This window comes from Colletotrichum spaethianum, assembly GCF_022836535.1.
Source record: "Colletotrichum spaethianum MAFF 239500 DNA, contig10, whole genome shotgun sequence".
In the NCBI taxonomy this organism is placed as follows: domain Eukaryota; kingdom Fungi; phylum Ascomycota; class Sordariomycetes; order Glomerellales; family Glomerellaceae; genus Colletotrichum; species Colletotrichum spaethianum.
In genome coordinates, this window is record NW_026054780.1 from 1,374,349 (window position 1) to 1,402,331 (window position 27,983).

General features: G+C 51.7%; 8 protein-coding genes across 8 annotated transcripts; 3 read left to right on the forward strand and 5 right to left on the reverse strand.

Annotated features, from left to right (window-relative positions):
- Positions 1-4,217: 4,217 nt before the first annotated feature.
- Positions 4,218-5,449, reverse strand: ColSpa_04925 (carnosine N-methyltransferase; the record flags this gene model as incomplete). Its single annotated transcript, XM_049271137.1, has 2 exons — positions 4,218-5,171; positions 5,240-5,449. The coding sequence occupies 2 exons, from the start codon at positions 5,447-5,449 to the stop codon at positions 4,218-4,220; spliced, it is 1,164 nt and encodes a 387-aa protein (XP_049127094.1).
- A 1,108-nt stretch (positions 5,450-6,557) lies between these two features.
- On the reverse strand, positions 6,558-8,036 carry ColSpa_04926 (beta-xylosidase; the record flags this gene model as incomplete). Its single annotated transcript, XM_049271138.1, has 1 exon — positions 6,558-8,036. The coding sequence occupies one exon, from the start codon at positions 8,034-8,036 to the stop codon at positions 6,558-6,560; it is 1,479 nt and encodes a 492-aa protein (XP_049127095.1).
- A 3,469-nt stretch (positions 8,037-11,505) lies between these two features.
- On the forward strand, positions 11,506-12,923 carry ColSpa_04927 (major facilitator-type transporter ecdC; the record flags this gene model as incomplete). The annotated part of the gene is made up of 2 exons (XM_049271139.1): positions 11,506-11,540; positions 11,627-12,923. The coding sequence occupies 2 exons, from the start codon at positions 11,506-11,508 to the stop codon at positions 12,921-12,923; spliced, it is 1,332 nt and encodes a 443-aa protein (XP_049127096.1).
- A 484-nt stretch (positions 12,924-13,407) lies between these two features.
- Positions 13,408-15,072, reverse strand: ColSpa_04928 (fumitremorgin C synthase; the record flags this gene model as incomplete). Its single annotated transcript, XM_049271140.1, has 1 exon — positions 13,408-15,072. One exon carries the CDS (start codon positions 15,070-15,072, stop codon positions 13,408-13,410), a length of 1,665 nt encoding a protein of 554 aa, XP_049127097.1.
- Positions 15,073-18,075: 3,003 nt separating this feature from the next.
- On the reverse strand, positions 18,076-19,154 carry ColSpa_04929 (uncharacterized protein; the record flags this gene model as incomplete). Its single annotated transcript, XM_049271141.1, has 4 exons — positions 18,076-18,387; positions 18,451-18,949; positions 19,008-19,036; positions 19,125-19,154. 4 exons carry the CDS (start codon positions 19,152-19,154, stop codon positions 18,076-18,078), a joined length of 870 nt encoding a protein of 289 aa, XP_049127098.1.
- A 2,992-nt stretch (positions 19,155-22,146) lies between these two features.
- ColSpa_04930 (1-phosphatidylinositol 4,5-bisphosphate phosphodiesterase 1) lies at positions 22,147-23,871 on the forward strand (the record flags this gene model as incomplete). Its single annotated transcript, XM_049271142.1, has 1 exon — positions 22,147-23,871. One exon carries the CDS (start codon positions 22,147-22,149, stop codon positions 23,869-23,871), a length of 1,725 nt encoding a protein of 574 aa, XP_049127099.1.
- Positions 23,872-24,917: 1,046 nt separating this feature from the next.
- On the forward strand, positions 24,918-25,613 carry ColSpa_04931 (sterol 24-C-methyltransferase erg-4; the record flags this gene model as incomplete). The annotated part of the gene is made up of 1 exon (XM_049271143.1): positions 24,918-25,613. One exon carries the CDS (start codon positions 24,918-24,920, stop codon positions 25,611-25,613), a length of 696 nt encoding a protein of 231 aa, XP_049127100.1.
- A 1,248-nt stretch (positions 25,614-26,861) lies between these two features.
- On the reverse strand, positions 26,862-27,783 carry ColSpa_04932 (ankyrin repeat domain-containing protein 7; the record flags this gene model as incomplete). The annotated part of the gene is made up of 2 exons (XM_049271144.1): positions 26,862-27,640; positions 27,717-27,783. The coding sequence occupies 2 exons, from the start codon at positions 27,781-27,783 to the stop codon at positions 26,862-26,864; spliced, it is 846 nt and encodes a 281-aa protein (XP_049127101.1).
- Positions 27,784-27,983: the final 200 nt, after the last annotated feature.

Genomic DNA, 27,983 nt, shown 5'->3' on the forward strand with positions numbered 1-27,983 from the left:
GAGATTATTGTTGGCTTACAATTAATCATTAAGAGGGCGAGATTATAATCCAGGAATGCTACGTACCTTTCGCTTCAGCACCTGATCGAGCTTCTCTGTCGGTATAGGGCCATTGTACGAGCGAGTTTCTCCTGTCGTACTACTCCTGTCGTGAATCCACACCGTCAAGCCTTTTGTGTCTTCGTAAATGCCATCACTAATTTTCTCAAGTTTGTCTGAATCGAATATCTGTTTGAAGACCGAAAGCTCGTAGTTGGACCTTGAAGAATGATCTGGAATGTCTAGGAAAGCTTCAAGCAGACTCTGGTTCTCTGTACTTCCTTTGGTAACTCCATTAACAAATGGTCCGTTCTCCCAGTCCTTTGGGGGACCTGGGCGATCCCAGACGAAGGCAGAAGTCTGATCTGCCCACGTTGTTGCTTGTAGCATGGCGCGTGCATGACAACGTGTAGTTCGAAGATATCATTTCTGACCGGAGTGAGGCTTAATCTATCTGAGTGAAAATGGGACGCATCTTTTCATATATGATAGTAGTAAAGGCAGACTCCTAAGCGGCACCTCAAGCATCGTGAAGTAATTACCAAAGACGTTGGGCCTGCCTCCGGGACACCTGCTGCCCAACTTCTACTACACCGGCCAAACAGGATTCCAGTAGTTCGACTGACCGAATGCAGCTTGTTTATAGGGCTGCACTTCGAGTGCCAATTTCGGGAACGGCAAGTAATATTGGTCTCAAAAAAGCTATGGACTGCCACACTTGTTTTGTTTTATCTCGATTACCATCTACGAATCGCCCTCCGTTATCCCCGAAAAGCATCCTCTGAGGTCTATAAATTCTCAAGGTTAGTAACACCCAAAATGTTCAATCAGCCGGCGATGACATGTCAGTCGGTCCCAAGTTAGCGGGATGTGTAAATGTTCTACGAGACGTTTGGGTTTCCGCACCCTCATGGATAGATGCGGTGACGTTCTGTTTCCTGAGCCACTCATTGGAACCGGGGCTGATGTGCCAGGTGAGGAGTCACGCGCCGGATGACAAGCTGTCCTTCGGATACCATGTGAGGCAGCCGCAGGCGACCGAGCTAGCCGCACTCTCGACAAGTCAGCGACAGCCACGCAAGCATAACCTATTTACTACAACTTTTTCAATCAAATAACTGCTATGTTCTATTACATGAATCTTAGTCGTCAGGCCGTATCCGGAGTATTCATGCCCAAAGATCACAACCTTCATGTTCCTCCGATGATCCGTGATTAGCTCCCGACACAGAAGTAAGTTAGGTCACCTTCACACAGAGCCCTATCTCAGCAGATGGGGAGATGGTCATTCATGAAAGTTCATTCATCAGGCTCGGCCCGACTTCTCATGGTGTTCAAACCATCAAGTCCCAACAGATGCTTATCAGTGGATGCAACATATGCCTGGTTTGCGTCAGGTGAGGTGGCAGTGTTCAAGGCGGTCTGCATGCTGCAGTTGGGATTATGAAAAGCCTATCAGAACGGCGCAATAAATTGTCGGTCAAGATAAACCAATAAAAATGGTTCTGTTGGGCAGCATCGGTGAACAGGGTTCTACAGGAAGCAGGATGACGTTACGATTTGAGTTAGCGTGCAATGATCGGATCTTGAAGTCTGGACTCTCACTAGAATCTTTGGAGACAAGAAACAAAGTACACGGAAGCATATCGGATCCCAGTGAGTAGCCGAATCCTCGGTCAAGTGGGCCGGATCCTTCTCCGTCGGTCTATATGGCTACCGTATTCTCAATTTGCGAATTAGTTCGTCCTGGACACTCGATGTAATGAACAGCGTATTCGAAGACAAATTATACGATGAATCTTTGCTGCAATTACAAAAACTTTTGATCTCCGGTGAAAATCTAGCGCATAATCACTTGCGATGTTGTGATTGCCCCCCCCCCCCCAGTGGCCGATTTGCTCTCGAGCGCTTCAGCGCCTTGGAAGCCAGACAAGCTTGTTTCATTTTGTTGCTACTTCCGCCCTTATACTTGATAAGAAGAAAAAAATCCAGGCTCCATGTTGAACAGCTGGTTGGGAGCGTTGAGGTTATGTTGTGTGAATGTAAATGATGGCTTGCCACTGGAAACCTTAGGGTTGTGATGTTGGTCAGCTTCGTCAGTGAGCTAAATGGATGCTTCACGATGTTCTCACTCACCTGAAGTCCTTCATTTCTTCACAAGTGAGTCATTTCCAGTGTTATATCCCGATGTTGCCCAGTTTGCTGGTTCGATGCGAATGCCTATCTGCGGTTTCGACGCGCTAAACACGCACTTTTGAGACGGGACAGTAGGCGCAGCGAGGGTATCCGCAACTGCGACAAGCTTCAGATCGAATCGAAATGCCTCCTTGGCCGCAGTTACACTATTCAAAAATTTTAGTACGAGAAGCTGCTATGATTGTGGACAGTCACTTACGCATTGCCAAATATACGCCTGCTTCCGCTTTGGCCCTCGTTCTTTGTAGTAGCCGCAGTGTATGTCGGAAACTAGATGATCGTCATCCAAACCCTCATCTTCTGAAACCCAATTTGTGCCTATACGTCCTGAGCCAAGCGCACTAGCGTTAGAAGGCTGCCAATTACTCTGGTGGCATAAGTGATGGCCAGTATCTCTGTTACTAAGAGAGGAGCCAGGTGTAGTTGCATGCTCTTTACAACTTTAGCATATGCATAAGATACTGAGGCAACAAAAGTTTGCCGTACTTCTCTGAGCGCATTCCGACTGTGCCCCATCTCCAGGGGCTTCTGGGTTGTCCTGAGGAGAAGCACAAAGACGTTGATAATCACCCATGGGTAGATTGACTAGCCTATTCGGCCTAACGCTCCAGTTTTCTGATATATCGAGGGGCTTTGTGGGATTGTGAGCTCTCAATATCGGTGAGTCTGGCTTCAAGATGGTGAAGTCATACGTACACGACACCGGAGTTCTGAGTACATCTCTAGATGCGGGGTCGAACCATTCAAGCCCTGATGTCCAAGGGAGCTCTCCATTGATACCGAGAGACATTACCAAAATTGCTTTTGAAATACTCAGAGCATAGTCCACGGACCAGGTCGGGAGTTTTGAACGGTTTAGCCAATTTCTGTGTGTGGCACTCGCAGTGTGCGGTCAAAAAGTGATGTCGCCCTCGAACACACTGAGATCATAAATAGAAGAACTGGTTACATTAGTAAGCATCGTCTAGAGGTGTTACACCGCTGCATGCACATACATTCATTTAAAACCAACAAACATAAAACTTATCTTATATTTAAGACAGTGAGAATTACGATTTGTGGCTAAACGCTCTAAGCCAATGATAGTTCGTTGAACTGATTCGAGAATCCCAACGAATGGCATGGCCTCATATGAACCGACCTAGATGTAACGTCAATGTTGTCCAATCACCCCCTTAGGACATCACTAGCGCCTTCATGGTGTTCTGCAACGGGTTTCTGCATCAGGTGATGGTCAATAAAGTTTTTCGTTTGATGTGAGATGTGACCATCTCATAGTTCATGCAAGATCAAGCTATGTCCTATGATGTGAGGAACGAGATATTTGGATCCGCTACAAAAGTGGTATCACCTAGGACCAGCGAGAATTTTGCCTATCTAAAAAGCTGCCCCGAATATTATGGTGGATCATTGTTGTCCTTTTACTAGCTATATCAGGTTTTACGCACGTGTTGCTCCTGGTATATATCTCAAGGGCCCAACGGCTAAGTACCGACTGCGTTTGTTTGTTTGTTTGTTTTGCTGATGGCGGCCCGAAGCATGATGAGACTAATGTATGAGCCCGAATTATCGGGCTACCTTCGTCCATCCTAGGCCAATTGAACTTTGCCACGGCCTGGCGAAGACGTGTCCGCGGCTAGCCCAATGCAGAGATCCTACACGATGGAGGCACGAAGCAAGCTGTCGGTAGACGTAACCCCTTCTACAGTAACCTTGCGTAGCGAATATATTGGATATCCTGTTAGCCTTCAATAACGACGAAACAAGTGAGAACGACAGATTGCCAGCTTTTTTTGTCCCTAGTGAGTATCGAAATAGAATTCAAGTTAGGGTTCGAATGATTCGTAATCATTCGTAATCGATAGTCAACGTACTGATCCTTACAACAACATAATCGAAGAGAATATTGATGTTCTTGATACTCGAATTATATAGGCTGATACCACCTTCTTTGTAATTCACGTTGTCGAGGAGCAAATAAATTATTTCGCCTTTCTAACAACCCAGAACTGTGCCGAGTATGCGTTTTTGGTGAGAGCTTTCTCGTTGAATCCATACACAGCCTCTTTGCCTCGAACCTTCTCTCCCTGCAGGGTCACATCACCACATTTCTCGCTGATATCCATGTACTCAAACCCCATGCTTTTCGTGACAGCGACGATTTCGTCTAGAGAGAGCTGAACAAAGGGCCCCGTTCCCCACAGAAGAGGGCCAAAGTTGATCCAGTATCCTCCCGGCTTGAGCAAAGCGTGGATAGTGTCAAAATAGCTCATGATGTTGCGAGCAGTGTCAATGAAGAAGTGAGTGATAAGAACATCATGCTGTCCTTTCTCCGCTTTGAAAGCCGAAGTGAAATCGCCCTCAACCAAGAGTACTGCGCTAGCATTGACCCTCTTGTCAGGAAATGAGACGCCACGAAACATGTCGGCTGTAGTGGCATGGTGTGACCAACTATCGATGAACGGGTGAAGGGCTTTGCTTCCCGGTTGAGGGTGCGCCTCGAGAAACCGGTATACAAGGTTCATGAACATGGACCACTCGTTCACGGTTACCTCAAATCCGCCGAGAGCCGCAACCTCGTGACCAAGCCGTCCTACCCCCGAGCCTGGGAAGAGCACCTTGATTTCTTGGGAGGACCGGTCTGGGAATAGAGTCTGCAGCGTATCAATGATACACGGGAATGCATCCTCGCGCTCACCGATGCCTGCAGTCGACCAGTCTCTTACGAAGTGCTTCAGCGCTTGGGATGTACTAACACGGTCAGCTGGCTGGCCTGCATCATCCTTGGCTTTGCTGTGGTCCGCCAGCTCTTTCTGCGTGATGCCGTAGAACTCGAGTGCTGTTTCAACAATCTCGTTACACAGTTCCTGGTTGAGATCAAGGAGCTGCTCCATAGTCTCGAACTTCTGGGAGTACCCAATGGTCTTCTCAAGAACCTAGTTGACGGCTTAGTTCGGCGTTCTCCGAAAGAACATCAAATGAGGGGTTCTCGAGATTGACTTACTGCTTTCTGAGCCTTGGACACATGCTTGTACAAACCCCTCCACCGGTTAAGCTCAGCCATCTGACGTGGCTTGTAACGACTGAAGCCAAAGAGGGCTTCCAACAGTCGGTGGCGTGGATGATTCGTATCCCATTTTCCGTGAGACTTGCTCATGCGCTTCAAAAGGTTCTTCTTCTCTTGATCATGGCGAGGACTCGGTTTCTCCTGCATGTTTTCAACAGTTACCGTCACCTCATGTAACTCGACAAACGAGTCTAAGGGCATCTAGACCACTGATTAGCTAGCTTTTCCAGAATGACGGATAGCGACATTGATGAAGCGGATCATTGGTGGGTCATCACGGTTATTGTTGTCTCTGACGCTCGGGTGCACGTACTGACGCCAGGACTTTCTTCTTCCCAAGTAAATCCTTAACTGCAACCTTTTTATCCGCACCTTCGTTGCCAACATCTGTTTCGCTTCCTGTTGATAGAGCACCACATGCAAGGCTCACGAAAAGCCATATGGCTGAGTGATACAACCTCATTACAATTCGTTGACTCGATGACCGAGTGGAGACGTTGAAGAATATTGAGCAGCGATCGGAAGATGGTGAGTGGGAATGCAAGTCGTCTACTCTCAAACCCCCGGCTATGTGACTCTTGATATCAAACTGTAAAGACTGGAGTTGCAAGATTGTAGGTTGTAGATTGTCAGCGAGGTAAGGGTGCAAGATGAGCTGACCATGGAAAAAATTGAGAGACTTGAGCACATTAAACGCTGAGTACCTTGATGGCTGCCAAGACTCCAAAATGTGGAAAAGCCAACAAACAATTTTTTGTCACACTAACACGAGGAGCCTAGGTAGTCGCCAGTTGAAGACCAAGGCGAATCTGAACAAGGCCTTGAGCCAATCATGACCCACATATGAATGTCACGGTCGCGGCGCATGAGTTCAACAGTTCATCGTTTGGTTAGCTGTCGAAAGATACTATCAACGCGAAGAATATATTTGCACCAACGAACAGCCGATTAACTTATGAAGTGTAGCTTCCTACTCGCCCGAAACATTTAACTAAGTTCCAGCGAACTCATACAAACAAATAAACCTTTTATCGCAATAGCTCTTGTGCGCTGCTGGAGGCACACGATAGCAGGGGTTGACCGTCAATATATTGTTGCTGATAATGTTCTAAGTCCTAGATATCTGACAGATCTGGCCCTTATATAGGCCGGATCCTGCTGACTAATGTACAGGTGGCATTACTGCTTGGATACGTACAAATGCGTGCGAATCTCTATTCCAACACCTTTACTATTTCCAGCCTCATCAGAATCATCATGCACCATTAGTCACATTCGTCAACTTTCCATTCGCGGTAACTGCGTCTTCCCGTAAGTACTCATTCAACCGGTCACGAGTCTTGCAGTTCTCCAGGGCGAAACTCGCCGCCAGCTCCTCGAGCTCCTTTTCAGTTTTACCGCGGAACAGCTCCGCAAACTCCCACCCGGCATACTCGCTCATCAGACACTCCCGGACGACGCGCTCGACCTGCCTATCGAACGTCCAGACCTTGGGATACTTCTTCTTGTGCAGATGCTCCGGGATCATCTCCTTAAGCTTCGCAATGAAGGGCGCGTACACCTCGCTGTCAACACCGCTCTTATCGGCGCAACCCCAGAAATCGAGGCCGTTGCGCTGTTTCTTCTCCACGAATGGCTGGATCAGGCGCATGTAGGGGCTCTCTGGATCGACATAGACCATGCCCTGGTATCCGATGTCCTTGTACAACCAGATGCTCCACGAGATGCCGCCAAGCTCGCGGTAGATAGCGAGCTGTTCTTTAAGCAGGGCGAACCGCTTCTCGTTGGTCACAGCCGCATCTTGGTCCGTCTTCGGGTTCTGGTAGACGGGGCCCCACTCGCCGTTCCAGATGGGCACGCCGGCCTTCTGCATAAACTCCACCTTGCGCATGAGACTTTGTCGGAGCTTGTGCTTCTGCTCATCAGTGCCTTCGTACTGCTCTGGGAGAGGGAAGCCCATCATGCTGTAGTCGTGGCAGCTGTAGACGCTGTTAGGCAGGGTCTTTTCTGGTGAGAACGCAGAGAAGTCCATGGCGTAGGTGTTGCCATCGAGGAAGAGGATGTGGTCTGGGTCAATAGCGCGGATAGACTTCTCGGCTCGCTCGTACCAGGCGATGAGGCGGGTGTGCTCAGGGTCGGCAGGCTCGTTGAGGGGGTTATATCCTGCGATGACCTTATTGCCGACATAGTGACGAGCGAGGGCCTCCCACAGTTGAATTGCGCGATCTTGGAAATCCTTGAACTCCCAGAATAGGGCCCTGCTGATGCCCGAGTCACTGTGCCAGTCTTGGTTCTGTCCGCCTTGCACGGCGTGCAGATCAAGAATGACGTAGATGTTGTATTTGGCGCAGATGTTGACGATGCGGTCGAGTAGCTCGAACCCCGACTTCTTAATCAAGCTCGGATTATCGTCGTCCATGAAATGACGGTAGTTGAAGGGTATTCTCAAGCAGTTGAGGCCTAGTGATGCGTACAATGCGGCGTCGGCCTCTGTGAAGAAGTGATAGAGGAGACGAGAAAAGAAGAAGTCGGCCTTTTCCTTGCCGAGGACCTCCGTAAGAGCTGCGCGGTGTTCATGCTCGTGGCCAGCGTAGCCAGTAATGAAGTTTTCCATATTTAGCATGCCGCCGATGCCAGCGCCCTTGAGGAGTACTTCTGTGCCATTTTCGTCAACAATCTTTGTGCCACTGACGCGCAGCAGCGTGAGAGGTGGGTTAGACGGTTGTGTTGACATGATTGGAGGGGTGCACTGATGTGAGGTTCGGGCTTAAGATGTCAACCTTGCTAGATAGCCAGTTCCCTTGAAGACAAAGCTTTATACCCATCAGCATCGTGGCAATGCCAAGATGTTGGACCGACTTATCAAATCAGATACAGTGACTATGCACTCCTAGGAAATCGTTCTGCTGTCATCATGCATCGCTAGGGAAATGGCCGTGTCGCGTTGCCCCTCACGGTCTTACGAGCGACATTCCGCGAAGGTGGGTCCTTTTTCAAGGCGGAATTTACTGCTTGTGTCACCCGATTCTGGGGTGCAGCGATGTGCGTGACGAAACGCTATTGTTTGGCCGATGGAGTCCGGGAACTGTCTTAAACCGGAACGCTTCTCTGATTTCACTCGCCTGTCCAATCGGGTCAGGTAATTTCCTAGCACATCACATTGAACCCCAGCTTTGGTCTACAGGTATTTTGCCGAGTGTCGATCGGGTTGCATTCAGGCTGAATACATCAGTCAGGTAGTGTAAAGGTTTACTATTACGGCCCATGTGCTTAGGTCTCTTGGGTTTGCCTAAGCTCTCATGCGACACGTTGCAGGTGATGGTGCTGAGAACATCGCGCATGCCTTCTCCAATAAGCGCCGCGTTCTCTCCATGACCCTCGTCTCACACTCCCAGAAAGCAAGGAGATCAATCACCTCCTCAACGGCTCCGTACCATCCTGGAGGTAGAGACAACTTGGTTGCACCTTCGTCTTCCATCATACTCGCCTGCGAGAGAAGCGCTGATGCTACTAATACCATAGCGCTCCTTGAGCAAGACCGCATCATTGGCAGGGTCCCGTGGTGGCGATGTCTGTACCCCAATCGGTTGATGACGAGTCGGTAAAGGTGGTTGTCAAGACCCTTCTGAGCAAGCTCTATCGTGCTAGACGAGATCGTCTCCCGAGGAAATTCATGGTTCGCCCCAAGGCCATCGAGTACAGCGGTTGTGAACGGCCAGTAGATTAGCTCATAAAGATTCATGGCATGACCTCGAAGCACGAATCTGCACACGTCGTCCTCCTCCGCCGGCTCAGCAAAGGACAGATTCGGCGGAAGCGATGCTATCCACTCGTGGGCCTGCTCTTCGTATTGCGGGACTAATGCGGCCATCGCCACGAGGTAAGATTGACGCGTGGGATGTTCTTTCTGCAGGCCTATCATTTCGGCGCTTATCCGAGATGCAAGTCGGCGAAGGGATATTTCGGCAAGGTAGAAGTACCAAGAGATCCTTTCGCGAGCCAGACGTGGATCCGTCGCTGCTTCAACCTCCGCCCGTGGCGCTGGAGGCGTCGGAAAGAATGGCGGGTAGAATGCAAGTTCTTGATCGCTGAGAGAGAAATCGGGCAGGTAAAGGTCGCCTCTCATCTCTCGCTCAGACTTCCATGACGACCGGTAGATAGTTTGTTGGAGTGTATCAATCGAGTAGTTCTGTGGGTCGTTGCCGGATTCCACGTTGCTATGGTAGCGTTGTTGAGCTTCTGGTGTAAGAAAAGAGAATTGCTGGCAGCTGGCCAACGCCTGCACGAAGTGTCTCCACGCCTTGACTGGCTGGAAGATGCACATCATGTAAACGCCTGACAAGAAGAGACATTGAGCTGCAATGATGTCGTCCGATGACAGCAAGCTTCCCAGCCGCTTCTGGGCTGCTCTGAAGTAATCATGGGCATTTGCGTGGGCTACAGACCCAGGCATTGTCTCATGACTCGGACCGAAGGGCGTAGCTAATGACCCCAATGCGCAGATCAGAAGTGATAAGCAGGACTCCGCAGACCAGTCGATGCCGTTCAATACTGTGCGCGAGACCATTTTCCGAGTGGCATTTTCGTCAAGGATTGGGTTCTTGACATGGACGTAGCTGAAAAAGCTGTCTAGCAAGTCGTTGATGAGCCGCATTTCCAAGTCTAGAGCACCGAGGTTGGACAGCGGAGAATTTCCAGTAATCGAAGCATGTTCAACATGCAATGACATGTCTCTGGTTTCCGTATCATTGTCGACCTCTCGAAAGATGGTCCAAGACATGAGATGTTCCGGCCTAGGTGGAATGATCATGCTAAGTTGGATAAGAAGTCCCATTGGTGGTGCTTCCACCCAATGCTTACCCGGAGCCTCAACCACTCTCGTTTTGTGGTTCGGCGTCCCATCTACCGACACTGATCTCATCAACTCTTCCAGGTCATCGAGTCGTTCCAAGATCTTGAGACTGGCCGGATCAAAGCTTGAAAGGTCGACCGGAGACTGAATGCAGGTGGCCCCAACTTTGAGGCAAAAGGAGCATGATGGCTTGAGATTGTCGCATTTAGTCCTCCGCGCCCGACATACTTGGCAAGCTTTGACGGCTCTCTTCCGCTGATAGAATGCCGTTCCACGTGCTGCTGGGCGAGTATTGGTCTTAGTCGTAGACTGCTCCGGCTGACTCCGGTCTGGGTCCGGTTCCCCAGGGGGTAAAGACACGTGGTTATCCGGGGTAGATGGGTCTGCCATCAGGGAACAAACGGAGAATCGGGTTCCAAATGGAACGACTCCGAGGGGAGAAATAAACTAGTGCTGAAGGGTAGTTTGTAGGTTGCGTCGAGATCAGTGATTGTGATGAAAGCTGGAGAAAAGATGGGGAAGTATGTCGCGGAGTATCGCTTTTAATGGTTTTTCGCATATTGACCAACGTATGTTGACACTTACCCAAAATGGATTGCGGGGAAAGTCTGGGGCTCCACACGGCCACGCCGTTCCACAGGCTCGGAATTTCTTCGTGATGGTCTCGGTCAAACGCGGAGGTGGACTGACCTGTAGACTGGTACGAGAGCCCTGGCCAAGCCAAGCCAGATTAGGACTGGTCCTTCTAAGTTTGTGGCTTAACGAGCCGCGGAATGTCGCTTTCGTTTCGTCTTTACACTACCCTCCTTGGATAGGAGTTCAAAAGAAGTTGTCGAATGACCTCAACACAAGTTACCTGGACTTTGGAACCATCACGGATTGGCAGGAACCAGTAAATTTGCTAACCAAGTAAGGGAGAACTGGAGGTGAATATAACTTCTTAGGGTTCCCCGGATTCTTTGGCATCCTACCTTCCCCACCGCTCTCTCAACTTCTATCAACTCCCAGCTTTGATACCAAGTACCCCTTGAAGACTTGTCAACATACGTTGCAGGTTGTATCAATTTCCAATCGCCATGGCGGATAAGGAAAATGTTTCCGACCACTTGGAAGCAAGTGTGTCGCACCATGACACAAAAGGGGCAGCAATCGCAATAACAAATCAACAAGAGCACAACCTTACAGTACGCGAGGTCTTCGGAAACCATAAGGCTATTATCTGGTGGTGTTTCTACTGGGCAATGGCCGCCATCGGATGGTAATTATCTCTCCTTCTCTACGATCTGTGTTGCAGCTGTGATAGATTAACCATGTTTCGTTCAGGGGCTTTGACGCTCAAATCAACGGCGCCATGATTTCCGTGGCATCCTTCCGACGAGACTTTGGGTACAGTACCAAATAGGCCGACTATATTGGCAAAGCTCTAGTCAAACACAACTACGTTCAAATAGCTAACCGAGCCTCGTGCACAGATACGTTCTCGACGGCGAAGCGATTCTACCTGCGGATTGGCAGTCAGCCTTCAACATCATTGGCACAGTCGGTCAGTTCTTCGGAGGCTTTGCCTGCAGTTGGCTCGCAGACAATATCGGCCGCAAGAGATCCCTCATGATTGGAGTCGCCATCTGCGCCGGCGGCTGTGTTGGCGAGATCCTTTCAAATACCCGAGTCGCCTTTCTCTTTTCAAAGCTGATCCTCGGACTCGGCCTTGGGTTCTACCTCACTCTCGCACCCCTGGCATGCAGTGAGCTTGCTCCCGTCGCCCTCCGAGGCTACGCAACAGCCGGCGTCAACTTGGGCATCGCCATCGGTCAACTCTTGTCCAACGCAGTGGTCAAGGCCTTCGGAGAACGATCCGACCGCTGGGCCTACCGCGGACCCTTCGCTACCCAGCTCTTCTTCGTCCTGTTCCTCGCCGCCTTCTTGCCCTTTACTCCCGAGACACCTTGGTACCTCGCACGCAAGGACAAGCTCGAAGATGCAACCAAGTCACTCCGCAAGCTGTATGGTCCGGCCTACGATGTCAGCTCCAGGCTGTCGGGAATTTTGGCAACGATTGAGGAGGAGAACACACATCAGACTCACGAGCTTGGTTTCATCGACTGCTTCAGAGGTACCAACTTGCTACGCACTGGAATTTCAACTGGCGTCTTTCTTTGCCAGCACCTGGTCGGCATTGTCTTCGTCCTCGGGTATTCGACATACTTCTTTCAGCTGGCCGGCTTGGACGTCTCCAAGTCTTTCGATCTTGGCGTAGGCGTCACTGCTTGTGGTGTTTTTGGAAACATGGTCAGCTGGTTCGTTGTTGAGTCGTTCGGTCGGCGGAAGATTTTTCTCTCTGGCATGGCTTCCCTGACTGCCCTTCTGCTTCTCATTGGCATCATGGATGTCGTGCCGACTGACGCCGCCAAGTGGGTACAGGCCGCTTGCACTGTCATCTACGCATTTGTGTATTTTCTCACAATCGGTGCCATGGCTTTTGCCATTCTTGGAGAAGCTTCCAGCACGGCACTGCGTGCAAAGACTATGGCTCTGGCCACCGCGACCCAGGCTGTATGCGGTCTAGCCATGAATTTTGCGATCCCTTACATGGTCAACCCTGACGAAGGGAACTTGAAGGGCAAAGTCGGCTTCATCTTCGGCGGTTTGGCCTTCATTGGCACCATTGGAAGCTTCTTCTATGTACCGGAACTCAAGGGAAAGACCTTCGACGAGATTGACCGTCTTTTTGCGGCAAAGGTGCCACCTAGGCGGATGGGAGACATGTAGTTAGACCCATGCGAACTATGAACTTCATGTACTTACCTAACAGGCTCATGACTAGAGGCTTTAATGAATTTGTTGATCAAATAAATCAAGTCGTGTGTTCATTGAATACATCACACACTCTTCGGTAGACGATACACAGCACACATCGCGGAAACCAGACGATGGGAGATACATGCATGCACTCGCTTGATACCCAGCAGTCTGGATTTTGTATGTGAAACTTTTTAGGTCAGTTTGAAGAGGCGCGGACAGCAAGAAATTTGCATACTTCCCATCGCAGCTGGTGGTTTCTATTCTCATGAGCCCATCATTCGAGCGTATCCACTTGTGCTTTCAATACCGTGCGACCTTCGGCCACCTAGCTGGCCCCCGCAGAGGGATTATTTAATAGGTATAATGGCATCTCAATGCCTCTGCCAAGGAACATGGTGTCGATTGATCTATACTGACTAGTAATAATACTCAAGACAAGACATCACCCTCGTTAAAACCCTTTGGCTATCTCAACTTTCTTCATGAGATTATCAGCATCCTTCTCACTGATTGCAAGCTCTTTGTGAACCAACGCCTCAACCCACTCCCCTCTGGGTGTGAAAAGCGCCTCATAGGGCTCAGGGGCGACGATTATGCCCAAAGAAGGCATGGCCATCGGATCAATCACCTTCTTCTTCAAGGTGACCGGGTCAGTCGGCGCCTGCATATTAAAGGCCCAGAGCAGCCGCGCAAACATGATCCACAGACCCTCCCTTCCCACGTGCCTCCCCGGACACAGCCGCCTCCCGTAGCCGAAAATAGTTTTGGGCAGATCGTCCCGCTCGAGCCATCTCTCTGGTCTGAAGTCGTCACTATCCGCGCCGAATACGTCCGTGTCTCGAGTGATCGCCCACTGAGAGGCGACCACAGTCGCTCCTTTGGGGATTCGGTATCCCATGTACTCGTCCTCTTCCGCCGTGGCGTGGTTCATCCCGGCAGGGAAGATGGGCCGCCATCGCATCACCTCTTCAATCATGGCATCGATGTATGGGAGCTTCGCTCTGTCCGCGAACACGGGCAATCTCTCGCGGCCAACAACCTCATCCATAATAGCTTGAGCCTTGTGCATCATGTGCGGATAGGTGATCATGGCGATGACGGACCAGCAGAGAATCGACATGGTGGTCTCGCTGTTGGCCAGCGTCAGCGTCCCCGAGACCCAGGCCATCTCCGACTCGCTCATATCCGCGTTGAGGCGGCCCACGCCATGAACGATCTGCTTGCTGATGTTGTATCCGGAATGCTTCAGGGCCCTGCGGAAGTTTGCCATGTGGTGTACGGTTTCGCTCTCGTGGTACTTGTCGCCGACCCATTTCCACGGAGAGATGCAGTCCGGGACGTGCTTGAGCCAGTTGAAGATGTCGATCAAGTGGAGCTCCCTCAGAACCACCGCCGACGGAAAATTGCTGAAAAAATCCATCTCGTCCTCAATTCCGGGTTGCCCCTTTAGCAGACGGTAACCCCAAACGATCAAGCTCATGCTGCTCGCGGGTGCACGTCGAAAGTGCCAGTGGGGATTGTGGGGTACTATTTCGGCTGTCTGCTTCTCTCCGGTACCTTGGCCTGGCTTCGGCTTGCCTTCCGCAAGCATGTCGTTCAGAAGCTGGAGTGACTCCAGCTCTTGGATAGGATGATAGATCATCGCGGACCGAGTGTTGAGACCGGGCACGTGTAAGCGCTGGTGAAGGCGGAGCCGGGTGTCGTATTGACGAAAGAGCATATTGTATCCTTTGGCTACGAGCTCGGAGGCCATGTAGCTGAAGGATCGGTTCGAGTAGTTGCTGGCGCGCTTGTTGAGTAGCTCGTGGGCCGCTTCCACAGTGGTCAAGACGACTGTGGGCCGTCCTCCAACTTCGAAGTAGACTACCGGCCCGTAAACTTGCCTCCATTGGTAATGAGTCAGCCAACTGAGGTGAAACGGGCTATTGAAGAGATTTCCAACGATGGGGAGTCGTGGCGGACCTGGCGGGAGAGGCAGCTTTGAGTACCGGTGGCGAGCATGGCGAAGACGTGAGACGAGCAGATAAAGCCCAAAGGAGGCTACAAAACATAAGGGGAGTAGAATAGACAGTGGTGCAGAAAGCAAGCTGTCGCGGTATCCCGCAAGGCCCTCCATGGTTGATGGGGGTATCAATTGAGTTTGAGTAACGCGTGGGGTGTGTCCTTCTCGGTCACACAAGAGATGAAGAACAGACGCCATGTACGTTGTAGTGCCCTTCTATTCCACATATATGTTCGTCATCCTCATCTTGGCAAAATGGCGTGAGTAATAGACGCATGGTGGGACGCGTGGAATGTTCATCCGCGCAGGCCTTATGTCTCACCTTTATGTCGTGAAACGAATCTGGCCTGTCAATCATGGTACAAAAGCTTTCGGTGACAGCCACTCAATAGGCCGTAATTGGCCGTCCGATGTGCAGTGCATGTAGACATCCATTTCCATGAGAGGACTCGATTATCTAGTGCACCAATTGACATGCCTGATTGGTAGCCTAGAAGTGATATTCACATCGCCACGCTTGGCCCGCAGCGTAGCAGCGCAGGCTCGCCTAAAAGGAACATAAGATCTTGGACAACGTTCCCCTCTCAGATAACACCTGCCACTTTCTCCTCTTCCGACTAAACGATACATCCGCATCCGCCAGCTATTCATCGAGAGAAGTCAGCAGTCCATACATGGCTGTGCATGATGACAGTAGCTGCGGGAAGAGCCACGTCCCGCATCGGACTGGCATTCTGTTCCTTCTGGGGCATCTCCACACGTTTTTAAAAGGAAGGCCTCTACCTCTTACGGCAGCTGCTCCATCCTAGGTTGCATACAGCCCGCATATTGGAGACAAAAAGCATGGTTCAAACGACTACTATCAAGCAAGTAAGACAACCGTGGGTCACTCGTGTGTGGGTTCGTGTACAGTAGTCCGCTAACATGAGTAGGTTTAAATTGGCAGATGCATATAAGACTCGGTTGCGGGGCATCTGCTTACTCTGCCTTAGTTCAGTGCGGTGGAGAGAAACTGTAAATCCAGCGGGCAGTTGGGAATCAAGTGATTGAGTTACTGTAACGCCTCAGCTATCAATAACAATATCTTTGTTTCTGCATATCCTAGGGGGTACTCTTGCTTGGAGCCAATGATCGAATGGAAATTGTGAGAAGAGACGGAATGTGTGGCGAGTTCTAGACGTAATTACATAATTACTCAGACTTTACAAGTCTTCAAGGACTAGTTGCTTACGGGGGTGTAAGGTTGACTTCAAAGCTTTTTAAGAACCCGTTTCACGAGCCAAAAAAGAAAGCAAGGTCGCATCGGACCATTGCCAAGGCCCCAACCTTTATCATTGTATTTTCCTGATCTGTAGGTTCGTGGATTGTTTGTTCGACCGTTCGTGAGAACGGGCAGCTGGAAAGATTCAGAACATACTTTGGTCGACAGTTCTCAGTTGGAAAGCTAGATACACTCTGACCTCATGATTCGGCTTGAGAAAAGTGCATTTCGACAAAGTTTAACCTTGATGGATTCCGAGCAGTACATGATCGGTCACTCTGTCTCCGAGATGTCCGCCCACCTCTCCAAGGCGACAGTCTAAGTTCCTATGGCCTAAAAAAAGATATTGAAGTAACTATGCAACCGCTTTACGTTCTCTGGAATAGTCTTCGTCAATCTGTCTTGATCAGAACGCTCTTGGCAGGACACTATTAGGACGTGGCGACAGATGGAACATAAGCTTGAGCTCGGTCTTGTGATTGATCCCGAAAACAAGACGTATTAGAATTATTCCTTGAGGATCAGGACTTTGATCTTAAAGTTTGGGTCCTCATTTGACACTATTTCACTGAAGTCAATGACTAATGGTCAAGATGTGGTCTTCGTCTTTACACGCTGCCAATTACGAAGGGGACATGTGGTATTGGCAGAGGGTCAGTTTTTTATTCTGAGTTTGACTCGAAATTTTTCTGGCATATTGAACAGCGCCTCTGATCATGCATGCTTGTCTTGTGGGGAAAATAGTTGAAAGACTGGGCCTCCTGTGTTGCTAAACCACATTACAACTATCAGTCTCCGCAGAATCGAAACACCGAACCCCATCGAGAGATTTGCAGAAACAACTGTAGCATATGGAGACCTTCATATCATAGTCGTCCGATGTTATAATCGTTGCTGTTGTCAATGTCCTACCTACATGGGGCTTCTGAAGTCCCCCGACCCGATATCAGATTAGCCCGCAACGAATCATCGCGCCTCGCGTCAACCACACCGACGTGGGAGAAACACACGTCAGCAAGTCCGGGACACTCCATCAGCGACTGGCACGTTCGTCCAGTCCCGATCGAGCTATCTTCCCGGGACCCGAGGATAGTCGTATCATGGGCTCTTGGCGAGGCCCCAGGCCGCCGCAGTCACGACTGGAGCCTCCGACCAGCGATCACGGCGACATTCGTGACCCAACACAAGACGCGATGTGTTGACGCGGCAGTTGCCAAAAAAGCCGGCTACAATGTCCGCCATTCTTTGTGGCCGAGACGAATGAGAAAAAGTCAAAAGTGGAAACTTGTCTGGCCCCCGTTGCGGTAGCGGCGTTTAGCACCGACTATCGTTCGCTAGCTCCCGCGAACGCCACCTCTATGCAGCAAAGATTGTCGAGCTTCCCTGCTCCCATGACTGGTCGATTCCACTTCTAGTCTATACCTTGCTCGTGCCGGCCATTAGCATCGGTATTCGACGGGCGCGAATGTTTCCGGCGGCTGCCAACGTTGTGCGGGTCGACGCAAGTCAGGTGTTCGCAGTAGCACAAGTTGACCATGGGTTGACAATGATAAGTGCGAAGTAGCATCTTTCACCAAAGACACAGAGATTGGGGTTGGAGACGGAGACATTGAGACAAAATCAAACTTCGTTACTGAACTAAGCCTCAAACACGAAACACCGTGACACTGTTTCTACTAAGTATTGCCGATTCCGTTTGAACTCCGTCCCAAAATATAGTGTACACCAATTTTACCTCCCCAAGTTGATATTCTAGCTCGCAATGCCAAAGAAATTTCAATTTCAATCATGTTGCCGTTTTAAACTGAAGCGTAGCGAAGTGCCACCGCATTTGTGACGCAAGACGACTGGTTCTCTTAGTCGCCGTCCCAAACATTCCTCAGTGACGAGGGCTCAAGACGACCGGAGCTGGCGCGTGTTCGGCCTCGATGGCCCTCACCGGTGGTGCCGTACCGCGGGCTGAGGTCGCGGTAGGACACTGGCACGTCCGACTCATCACCGCTATCGTTTGCGGCGGTGTTGGCGACGGCGGCTGCTGCAGAAGCGACGAGGAGAGGTCGGGTGCGCTCGCGCTCCTCGATGGGACGTTCAGACAGATGGCTCCAGCCCTGCGCCCACCACGCGTGTCTCCAGTTGCTGGCGCTCTGCGTGAAGAGCAGAGTGAGGACCTGGATTATGTACGGTCAGCTTTGGGGCTTTTGTTAGTGCCAAATATGTCGACGAAAACGGACCTGCAAAAGACCGACAGCCAGGACGATGCCCAGGTCGATGGACGAGTTCGTAACGGTCGCTTGCCGCCACGGACCAAGGCATGCCGTGTCGCGGCTGAACATCTCGGCGCATTGTACGTTGCCGGTGAATGGCCAGGCACGATCCTTGACGCTGTTTAGTCCACAGCAGTCGAGCTGGTCCTGGATACGTCGGATAGAGGACTCATCCTTGCTGGCAAACATGCGCTGCCAGCTGGTGGATAGACCGCAGTTCTGGCCATCGCCGGGGAGGGCGGACTGCAGAAAGAGAACGGCGAGGGCGGTGGTCAGAATGCCCTGCAGACTCTGAATAATGGTTGGGAAGAGCTGTTCAGCACGGGCTGAGGATTGGCTGGCGTTGAAGAGCAGGCGTGGGTAGTAGAAGGCGTTGATAGTGCCGAGAATAGGCAGCAGGATAGGAAGAAGAGACATGAAGGGAGAGATGGGGAGGACAAGGTTGGTGCTCGAGACGTGGACGATGCTGCGAGAAATGGTTAGTCTGGATGAGGGTTTTGGTGATGCTTGGCATGGCAACTCACATGGCCGTCGTCAGGAGCCCAATGCTGATCTACAACATTACCAATGTTAGACACATCGTAGCGATTTTTTTATTTTCTTTTTGGGCGTCGAGCGATGTCTCCAATAAGACTACTTACCAAGAGGAACACAATGCCCGGATTGACCATCGTGGTGTTATTTCCCACAGTTAGACACGCGGCATCCAGTCGCGGGGGGGTTGATGTTGATGGAACGTCGAGCGAGAGATATCAATAGGGGGGAAGAAACAGTGGTGAGCGTCCGGCCGCACGTGTAAATAGTGTGATGTGGGAGGTGGTGGACGCGCGACATGGACGGGGGTCGAAGACGAGAGAGACGGGAAGAGAAGGGTGTGGCGCTGGCCGTCGCCCCCTTCTTTCCCCCCCCCCCCCAAAGCTCCCCCAAGTGTGCCTTCTCCAAGGGCCGATCGCGGTGCTAGAGCGGAAAGCTGCTGGGGGCAAACAAATCGGGCACCGTTTCTGGAGCACCCCAAGGTCCCCAAGCCGCCCCAAGCTGCTTCCCAAGCGCCATCAACCACCGCGCGCCAGCAGCACCGGGCAATCACAGACCCTGCCAACAGCAAGTTGCCGCAGGTTTCGACGTCATGGCCAAGGTCTCCCGAGAAGCTTATTCCCTCAAACCCAAGCACGCCATAGGTCGAGAGGGCCTCTCGGAGCAGCACGCCGGGAGACCCTTAGGCAACCCCGGCACCCTGGCGACTTCCTGAGAGCACGCACTATTGCCGGCAGGCCGTGAGCAGGTTGCCAGGTTGTCAGGTCGGGGCAATCAACACCATCCATCAATGGGGATGATGCTGGACCCCGCATGCTGTGTGTTGTGCAACCCTCGACCTGCGACCAGCGTCACACGAGGGCGCAGTCGCCAGACCCTTGGTTTCACGTCGATCCAATGCGAATTTGCGCGGCCAGCTGCGTCCATCCAGAGGTTGGACGCCGCATTGGGCGGTGCGTCGTGGCCGGTGTCTGCGGCGACATTTCTGGCGGTGTGCTTTCCGGACGGATTCGGTTGAAAGCAGCACACTGGTGACAGACAGGCACAAATGCCGACAGGGTCCTCTGCACTTGTCTGCCTTTGAGCATAAGGAGGGTAAGCTGATGACGATGACGCCAGCGGCTATCGGGACGCGCCCAAATCCCGACATCGAGATGCTGCTACCTACCTACTATTAAGCACGACCTTTCTGTCTGTAGGTGTTTGTGCTCCGCGCATCAGCCAACCCTGCCTCGTTGTCCATCCGTCGGGTCTAGACCCCTTGCCATCCATCCACAACCAGTGAGCATGTGCATGTTGCCTGGTCCGAACATACCTAGTTCTTGGTCTGCACATGCCGCGAATGAGATGTCGTTCCATCCTTCCAAGATGCATATCGTGCTCGCCAATGAGACTAGGGGCCCGTTTCGTTTGCGGGCGCAAGTTTCCGCCAGGCGAAAAAGAAAAAGAACCATCACAAATGCCCTCGCCCCTGGGCAACCGACCTTTCTTTGGCTCCTCGTGACATTTAGCGCACCGATGCACCGGAGCTTGATGCTTGAAACTGAGATGCTTGGCGGTTGGTCGGAATCGAAAAGTCGAGAAATCAGAGTTGGGCAATGGCGCACTGTCCGCTGCGGCCCACCAACATTTGTCCAGACAAGGATCGAATGCATCAACAGGTAGTGGTGTCGATGGTTTGCGAGTTTCGATCACCATTTGGTGATTTGCTTGGGGCGGGCTTGATAATCCGGTCGAATGACCACGAAGAGGCACAAAGGCAGGCCTGACCCTGTTTGTGTGGCAAGGTAAAGCTGGTTGGGGAGGTCCCTAGGCGCTTGGCCGCTGTGCATTCAATCAGGGTGCCTGAATCTGGAGAGATGAAGCGACAGTTCTGAGGTCAAAGAGGTTACAAGTCATCATCAGCCGGCCCCCGGATGAGACAAGTCTAAAGCATCAGGATGGCGTCGTCGAGGCCTCGACAGCAGACACTTGGGTAGTAGTGAAAGCCGAGGACCTGGGGGGGCGGGAGGCACAGCTGCACCTTGCGGAGTGACAGGACCCACAAGGCTGAGAGAGACACCCCGGGTGCCGTTCCGTTCCAAGATGCCCAGCCGGTTACAGAGTCGCCGAAGTGGAGATGCGGTTTGCACGAGTGACCGCTTAGGGATCAGAGACCAGAAAGCTGACGACGCTGCCAATGGCGTTGTGGGGGTTCAGCCTCAGCATCCACGGTCTCGAGAGCTGCAGGAGCTGTTTGGGTCTGGTGAGCTACGCTATATGGTGACGAGGCCGTGGCTTGGGTCCATCGCTGTGTTGCTTCAGACGGTCCAGGTGATCGGCGACTGATTGCTGAAGAAGTTCTGGAGTCCATTGCGTAGCAGTTTCGGACCAAAGGAGTCCAAAGCATCATTGTAATCTGTCGTGCCCAGGGCCTGGTAGGAAACAACACTGGTGGTTCTTCCGCTGTGACTTCATGGTCTTGGAAGTATGGGCGTTGGTATCCACGTGTGCGGCTACAAGGCATCTGGTTGCATTCTGAACCCAAGACTTAACATCGGATACACGGCTCCATTCAATATCGGTGTGTTCCTGGGCGGAGTTGAGATGAGCTGAACATTCGGACTGCGCAAGGGAAGGATGGCGCGGGGAACTGCCTGGAGAGATGCATCCCGATTCGTCGTCTTATGTAAGACTGCTGTCCCGCCGAAAAGGGCTGGCAAACGTGAACCTAATTGGCCAAAGCTCGCCCAGCTCTTGGCTTATCTAATCTCGTGTCTCCACAATTCGACCCCTCCATTGCAGATACCTTACAGCACCTGCGCAATGGCGCGCAGCAGGATGAAGAGCTCACTGGATTGGGACGGAAGGAGGGGCACCACAGCGGCTGCGACCTTACGCGGCGCGCGCATCAGCCAAGATTGACGTCGTCCGTTTTCCCCCAGCGCCGTCTTCCTCTCTGTTTCTGCCTCGCTTCTCTGGCTAGTGTCGCTCCCTTCGAAGAATTCTTGTTTGCGCCCGTCTCACTTCTGCATCTGACACCCCCATTTGTTCCTAGACCTGCACCGCAAAACCGGCCGGAAAAGGTGAGACGATAGACACGAAAGCTACAACATCGCATCGCGACCCCTGGAATACATCGGCGCAAAGATGGCTTCGCTCACATCCAAGTTCGCCAATTTGAACCCCTTCTCCAAGTCGGCCCCCGAGGACGAGGAGGAGCTCGGCGACACCACCGACAACACCACCCTCGCCGGCGGTGGTCACGCCGCCCGCGACTCGGAACTCAAGCACCGCCTCCGCGTGAGCCGTGCTCTCCGATCTTTCCTTGTTGACCAAGAGGTCCTCTCGTCAAAAGACGCAAACGTTGACTCGGACCAACCCAGCCCGGCGCTGCTGGCCCTTGTTGACAAGCCTCACATCAGCGTGCCGCGCGAGCTTACTGATAGATCTCATCCCCTCCCCGAGTACTTCATCAGCTCCAGTCACAACACCTACCTCATGGCCCACCAGCTCTTTGGGAGCTCTTCGGCAGAGGCCTACGAGGAGACTTTGCGTGCTGGTGCGCGCTGTGTCGAGATTGACGCTTGGGACAATCCTGACAACAAGGAGGAGCCCAAGGTCACCCACGGCTACACTCTGGTCTCCAATATCCCCTTCCGCACAGTATGTGAGACCATCCGCGATGTCGTCGACGAAGAGGCCAAGGCACCCGAGCCGGCCGCACCGATTCTGCTATCTCTGGAGAATCATTGCAACCCCGAAGGCCAGCTGCGCCTTGTCCAGATCATGAGGGAGGTCTTCGAACACCGTCTTTTAAGCCAAGCCGTGCGAGAGAAGGGTCACGCTGAGCAGCACGGTCAGGGTGACCATGTCCGTCTGGAAGAGCTGGGCAACAAGATTGTCGTCATCGTCGAGTACCATTTCCCCGGCGAGCCCGACGACAGCAGCTCGAGCTCAAGCGACGATGACGAAGAGGAGAAGAAAGCCCGCCATGACTACAATGCCAAGAAGAAGGAAGCCCCACCTTCCCTCATCATTCCGGAACTCGAAGAGCTTGGTGTATACGCCCAGTCCGTCAAACCTGTCAACAACTCGTGGTACGAGGAGGTCCTGCAAGAGGCGCCGCACCACCACCTGATCAACGTTTCCGAGTCTGGTCTGGCCTCCCACCTGCCGCAAGCCACCGAAAAGATCTCCCGGCACAACGCTCATCACCTCATGAGGGTTTTCCCCAAGGGCACACGCATCTCGTCCAACAACCTGCATCCCGTCCCTTTCTGGGGTGTCGGTGCCCAGATTTGCGCCCTCAACTGGCAGACTTTTGGTGCTTCAATGCAGATTAACGAGGCCCTTTTCAGTGGCTCCGAAGGTTTCATCCTTAAGCCTGCCGAACTCCGACGAGGCGGATCAGGCAAGCTCGGCAACGGTAGGAAGAAGAAGCTCAGGCTGCATGTCGGTGGTGCAACGGACGTGCCCATACCCTCCGGCCGCGACGACGACGAGACAATCAAGCCTTACCTCACATGTACGCTTGTTCATCCCCACGACCTGGAGATGAAGCCTCCCAAGAAGAAGACGGCGGGGTACAAGCAACACAAGCTCACAGGCTTCTTACACAAGGGAGAGAACCCCCCACCCACGGACCCGCTATGGAACGAGGTTTTGGAATGGGAATATCAGGACAACGAGCTGGTCTTCCTACGCATGCTCATCAAGAGCGACGACAGCTTCACGAGGAACCCAATCCTGGCTGTTGGAGCGGTGCGGCTGCTATACACCGTTCCTGGTTGGGTCTTCATCCGGATGCTGGATCTAAAGGGAAGAGAGACTAAGTGTTCCATCCTTGTTAAGTTTGAATTCGTGGACGTCTGATGGCGAACACTGGCGAGGCGTTTGCTGATTACAATGGCTATTTCTTCTGGCAGCCCATGCCTCAATCGCTATGCTTTGCCCCAAAGCGCATCCTGTGATTACCTTGTCTATGAATTTCCTCTGAACATGCATGTGTACATAACGTCTATCATGCTTTCCTCCACGAGCCCTGCAATTGCGTAATATAGAGCTGCACTCGTCTGCCCGGTTCATCTCAGATCCTGTTCCCCCTGCCAGCCATGGCGCAGGCAACCACACCGGAGGCGAGGAGGTTTACGAGAGGTTGGTGTACGACTACGGGTTCGTGGGCAGAAAAGCCGCTTTGGAGGCAGAGAAGAAGCCTGCTGAAGGCGAGAGACATGGATGAGGTTCGATATATCATTATGTTGACCAAGGGATTGTCTTTTGTTCTGCTCGATGTGATACTGACATTGCCACAGGAGAATGTAGAAGCGAGCGCGACTACTATAGTCACCCATTTGTGCCCATCCGGGCTTCCGGGAAAGTCGGGATGTGAGCTGCCTTGAGCAGAAGACCGTCATTGCCGATGTCAATATCGTTCGCAGTGTTGGAAGCATCAAGAGTGCAAGCATGCAGAGCGCAGCCACCTATGAAGGCTAAAAGAAGGCTTATCCTACAGTGTCGTCGGCAGAAGTCCCAGAAATGCGAAGAAATAATCCTAGAAATATGTAATGGCGATAAGCCAGCGTGGGTCATCGTAGTATAGTTCATGCATACAGAATCCAAGTCATAGTGGTAATTGTGCTTATGCTTATTATAGTAAGCGTAATCAAACACCCTATGATTACCTGCGTTAACCGAGGAAAATTCAGGGGTTTCACTCATTTTTTACCACTCTCTCTAGCTTTTACAGCAATCCCTATTCCCAAAACATTCCCACAGATGTTGCGCCATACCTGAGCGAGTGAACCCGAAAAGAGAAAGGACCGGGTGGCCTGAATTTGACCCACTGCCTTTTGCAGTTGGCACCATTCTACAAATAATCTCTCATTCACGTTTTCACACATGCTGCGATCCTCCACAAGATGTCCGATGCACCTGAAGGCATTGTCGAATACGCCTATGACCACATCTCGGAATGGTATCTTCAATGGGTAGACAACCAGAAATCACCGCGAGAGAGGTATGCCAAGAAGATGCTTAAGGAGCTACAACCTTCGCCTTCGATTCTAGAGCTTGGCTGTGGCCCCGGCGTTCCCGTCCTAAGACTGCTTCTCGACGACGGAGCAAAGGTAGTCGCCAACGACATCTCGACTAAGCAAATCGAAATAGCAAAGGCCCGCTTCCCGGGTGCTACGCTGGTTGCGGGCGACATGACAGCCCTCACCTTTGAGCCTGAGAGCTTTGATGGAGCAGTCAGCTTTTACACGCTGTTCCACCTTCCACGGTCGAAGCTCAAGACTATGCTCACCAAGATCCATGGTTGGCTGAAGCCTGGAGGAGTCTTTGTTTTCAATCTCACAACCATCGACGAGGAAGAAATCCATGGCGAATTTTTGGGATATGGAATGTTCTGGAGTAGCTATGACCTGGACGGGAATCAGGCACTGCTTAGAGAAACCGGGTTCGACTTATTGCAGGTGGAAGTATTGCAGGCAGGCGATGGGAAACTGGGAGAGGATGATCCAGACTATGACGCCGAGTTTATGTGGGTGGTGGCACGGAAGAGAGATTCTCCTGTCGGGCAGAATACCGTAACTATGATGAAGTCGGGGGGATGAGAGGTGGCCGAGAAGAGAAGGCAAGGCAATGCTGGCAATGGGAAGGTGATGCCTTTGTATTTTTTGCAGACGCCTACACAAACCATCCGCTGACATCTCAGTACTAGGCAAGGATACAATATACCAACAGAAGCCACTCCTGTGTTGGGCCTCGCAAGTGCCGTAGCATGGTGATGATCGAGCACAGCAGTAGGTATAAGAAGGGGCCCCTGGCCGTACTTCCGGGGTCACAGGTGGAGATTCTGTAGAAGAAGGGATATATATATGTTACCGGAGACTGATGACCATTTCTCCGCTATGAAAGTAAGTAGTTGCTTAGCTGCTTATTGCTTGTTTGCTTACGTGCTGAGGTGAGGTCAGCGTAAGCAAAACAAATCAACCCCATCCACGAAGCCCTGACCCAATCGGACTAACAAACTATACATAAGCATATCTTTCTCACTCAGACATGAAACGGTCAGCCCATTCTACTCCCAGGGAGCGCTGGTCAACGTCTTCTCTATTCCAGGCCAGAATCGAAATGACACAATCACGGGTTAAAGACTGAGAGAGAGCATACCCGAGGCTTTCTTGGCACTCCCTCTCATGGGGCTCTCATCTTCATGCTGTGATAGTCGTTACTTTCCAAAACCTCCGCCTTGTTGCGTTTGCCCAGAGAGATTCCCTAGGAAACGGATCACCACGCGGACCTAAAATATCCTCGCCCTTTGACAGGAAGCTTCAATTGATCAAGGCGAAGAGCACACTAACAGTCCCTCCACCAGCTATAGGTTGGAGACATAACCGACCGGTGAGGCACAAAACATTTGCGCTGATCCGAGCATCAATGGAAGCAGACAAGAAGTCTGGCAACAAGAAGATCATACAGCAGCCAGCCCATGGAGACGGTCGCTTCCAGTCCCTGAAGCCAATACGGCCCATCGGGTCATCGCGGCCTTGACTTGACAGAGAGCAGCAGCTTCTACATTACGAAAAATTACGAAAAATTACGAAAAAGATGCACGCCACACGGAGTAGAGCTATAGATGAAAAACCCGCACCACTCTGAAGCACAAAACTCACGTCTTGTCCATGCACGCGTAGCTTCACCCGAAAGACCAACATCATCTTCTTCGTTTTCCAAGAGAATCGCACCCAACGCCTCGAGGCTTGATAGAAATCCAGTCGGCGAATCAACTCGGCACGCTAGTACCATGCTTTGCATTCTACACTGCGGTGTTGCCACCAACAGCTGCTTTTATGCAGCCACTACCCACCGCTCGCCATTATCCTGGTTGGTGCTTCAACGTCAGCTCCAGCTTCCAGCAGGAATTCAACAGCCGCGTCTAGACCTAAGCTAATAGCAATGTGCAACGGTGTCTTCCCTTCAGCATCGTACGCATTGATAATTTCGACACTTTGCTCGCAGTGCTTGATAAGCACCTTCAAGAGACGATCCTCGCGTTTAAGTACGGCCCAGTGCAGCGGAGATCGTTGGTAATTATTGTCCACGATTTGAACTTGAGCACCATGTGACAGCAGCATATCCACTATTTCTTCTTGTTCCTTTATAACGGCATGGACCAGAGGCGTTAGGCCTTGGCCATCTTTGGCGTTGCAATCGGCCCCATGCTTCAGGAGCAGTTGGACAATCTTCCTGGAGCCTTGTGACACGGCCATATGAAGGGGGCTCTTGGACTCGATACAGCTGCCATTTGACTCAACAGGCGTGTGTCTAGGGGAAGCCATGGAATTTTCACACTCGTAGTAGTCGACAACGTTTTCATTTAATCCCAGTACTGCTGTTCCAAGAGCGGATCGTATGTCTGGTAGGCTGAGGTCTTCTAAACCGCCAAAGTTTATTGTGTCTTCCGCGGAGAACGGGTTCGGGCCTTGCGAAATCGAGAGATTGGTATCTGCACTGGCCGCTGTCCCTGCGGAGCCGGACAAGCTCGGGGAAACTGGCGCTTCACCACGGATTCGACTGCTATGTGGCGATTGGTCGGTGGCAGGAGACTGGCGGTCCATTTCTCTCATGCGATGTCGCTCTGTGGTCTCGTCTTCATCAGTCAATGTGTGGCAGGCCAGTGGCATTCCGAATCAACAGCTCACCTCGAAACTTACGCTGGGCGATCCGGTTCTGCTCCCGCCGGCGTTCGGTAAGTGAGCTGCCCTTAGTTCGATGAGACATGGTGTACTGTGAAGACGAAGCCACTAAGCCGGCCAAGCCGGGCACGAGCATTGAAAGAACTTGACGCGTGGGGATTCACAACGGGCTATCAGGGCATTATGAGCGAGTGTCCCATTGGACATGGGTTGGGTGATATCCTGCCTGATTCCGTCAGGACTTGCTATGCACAGTACTATCTATGCATCTTGTTCGTTAGTAAC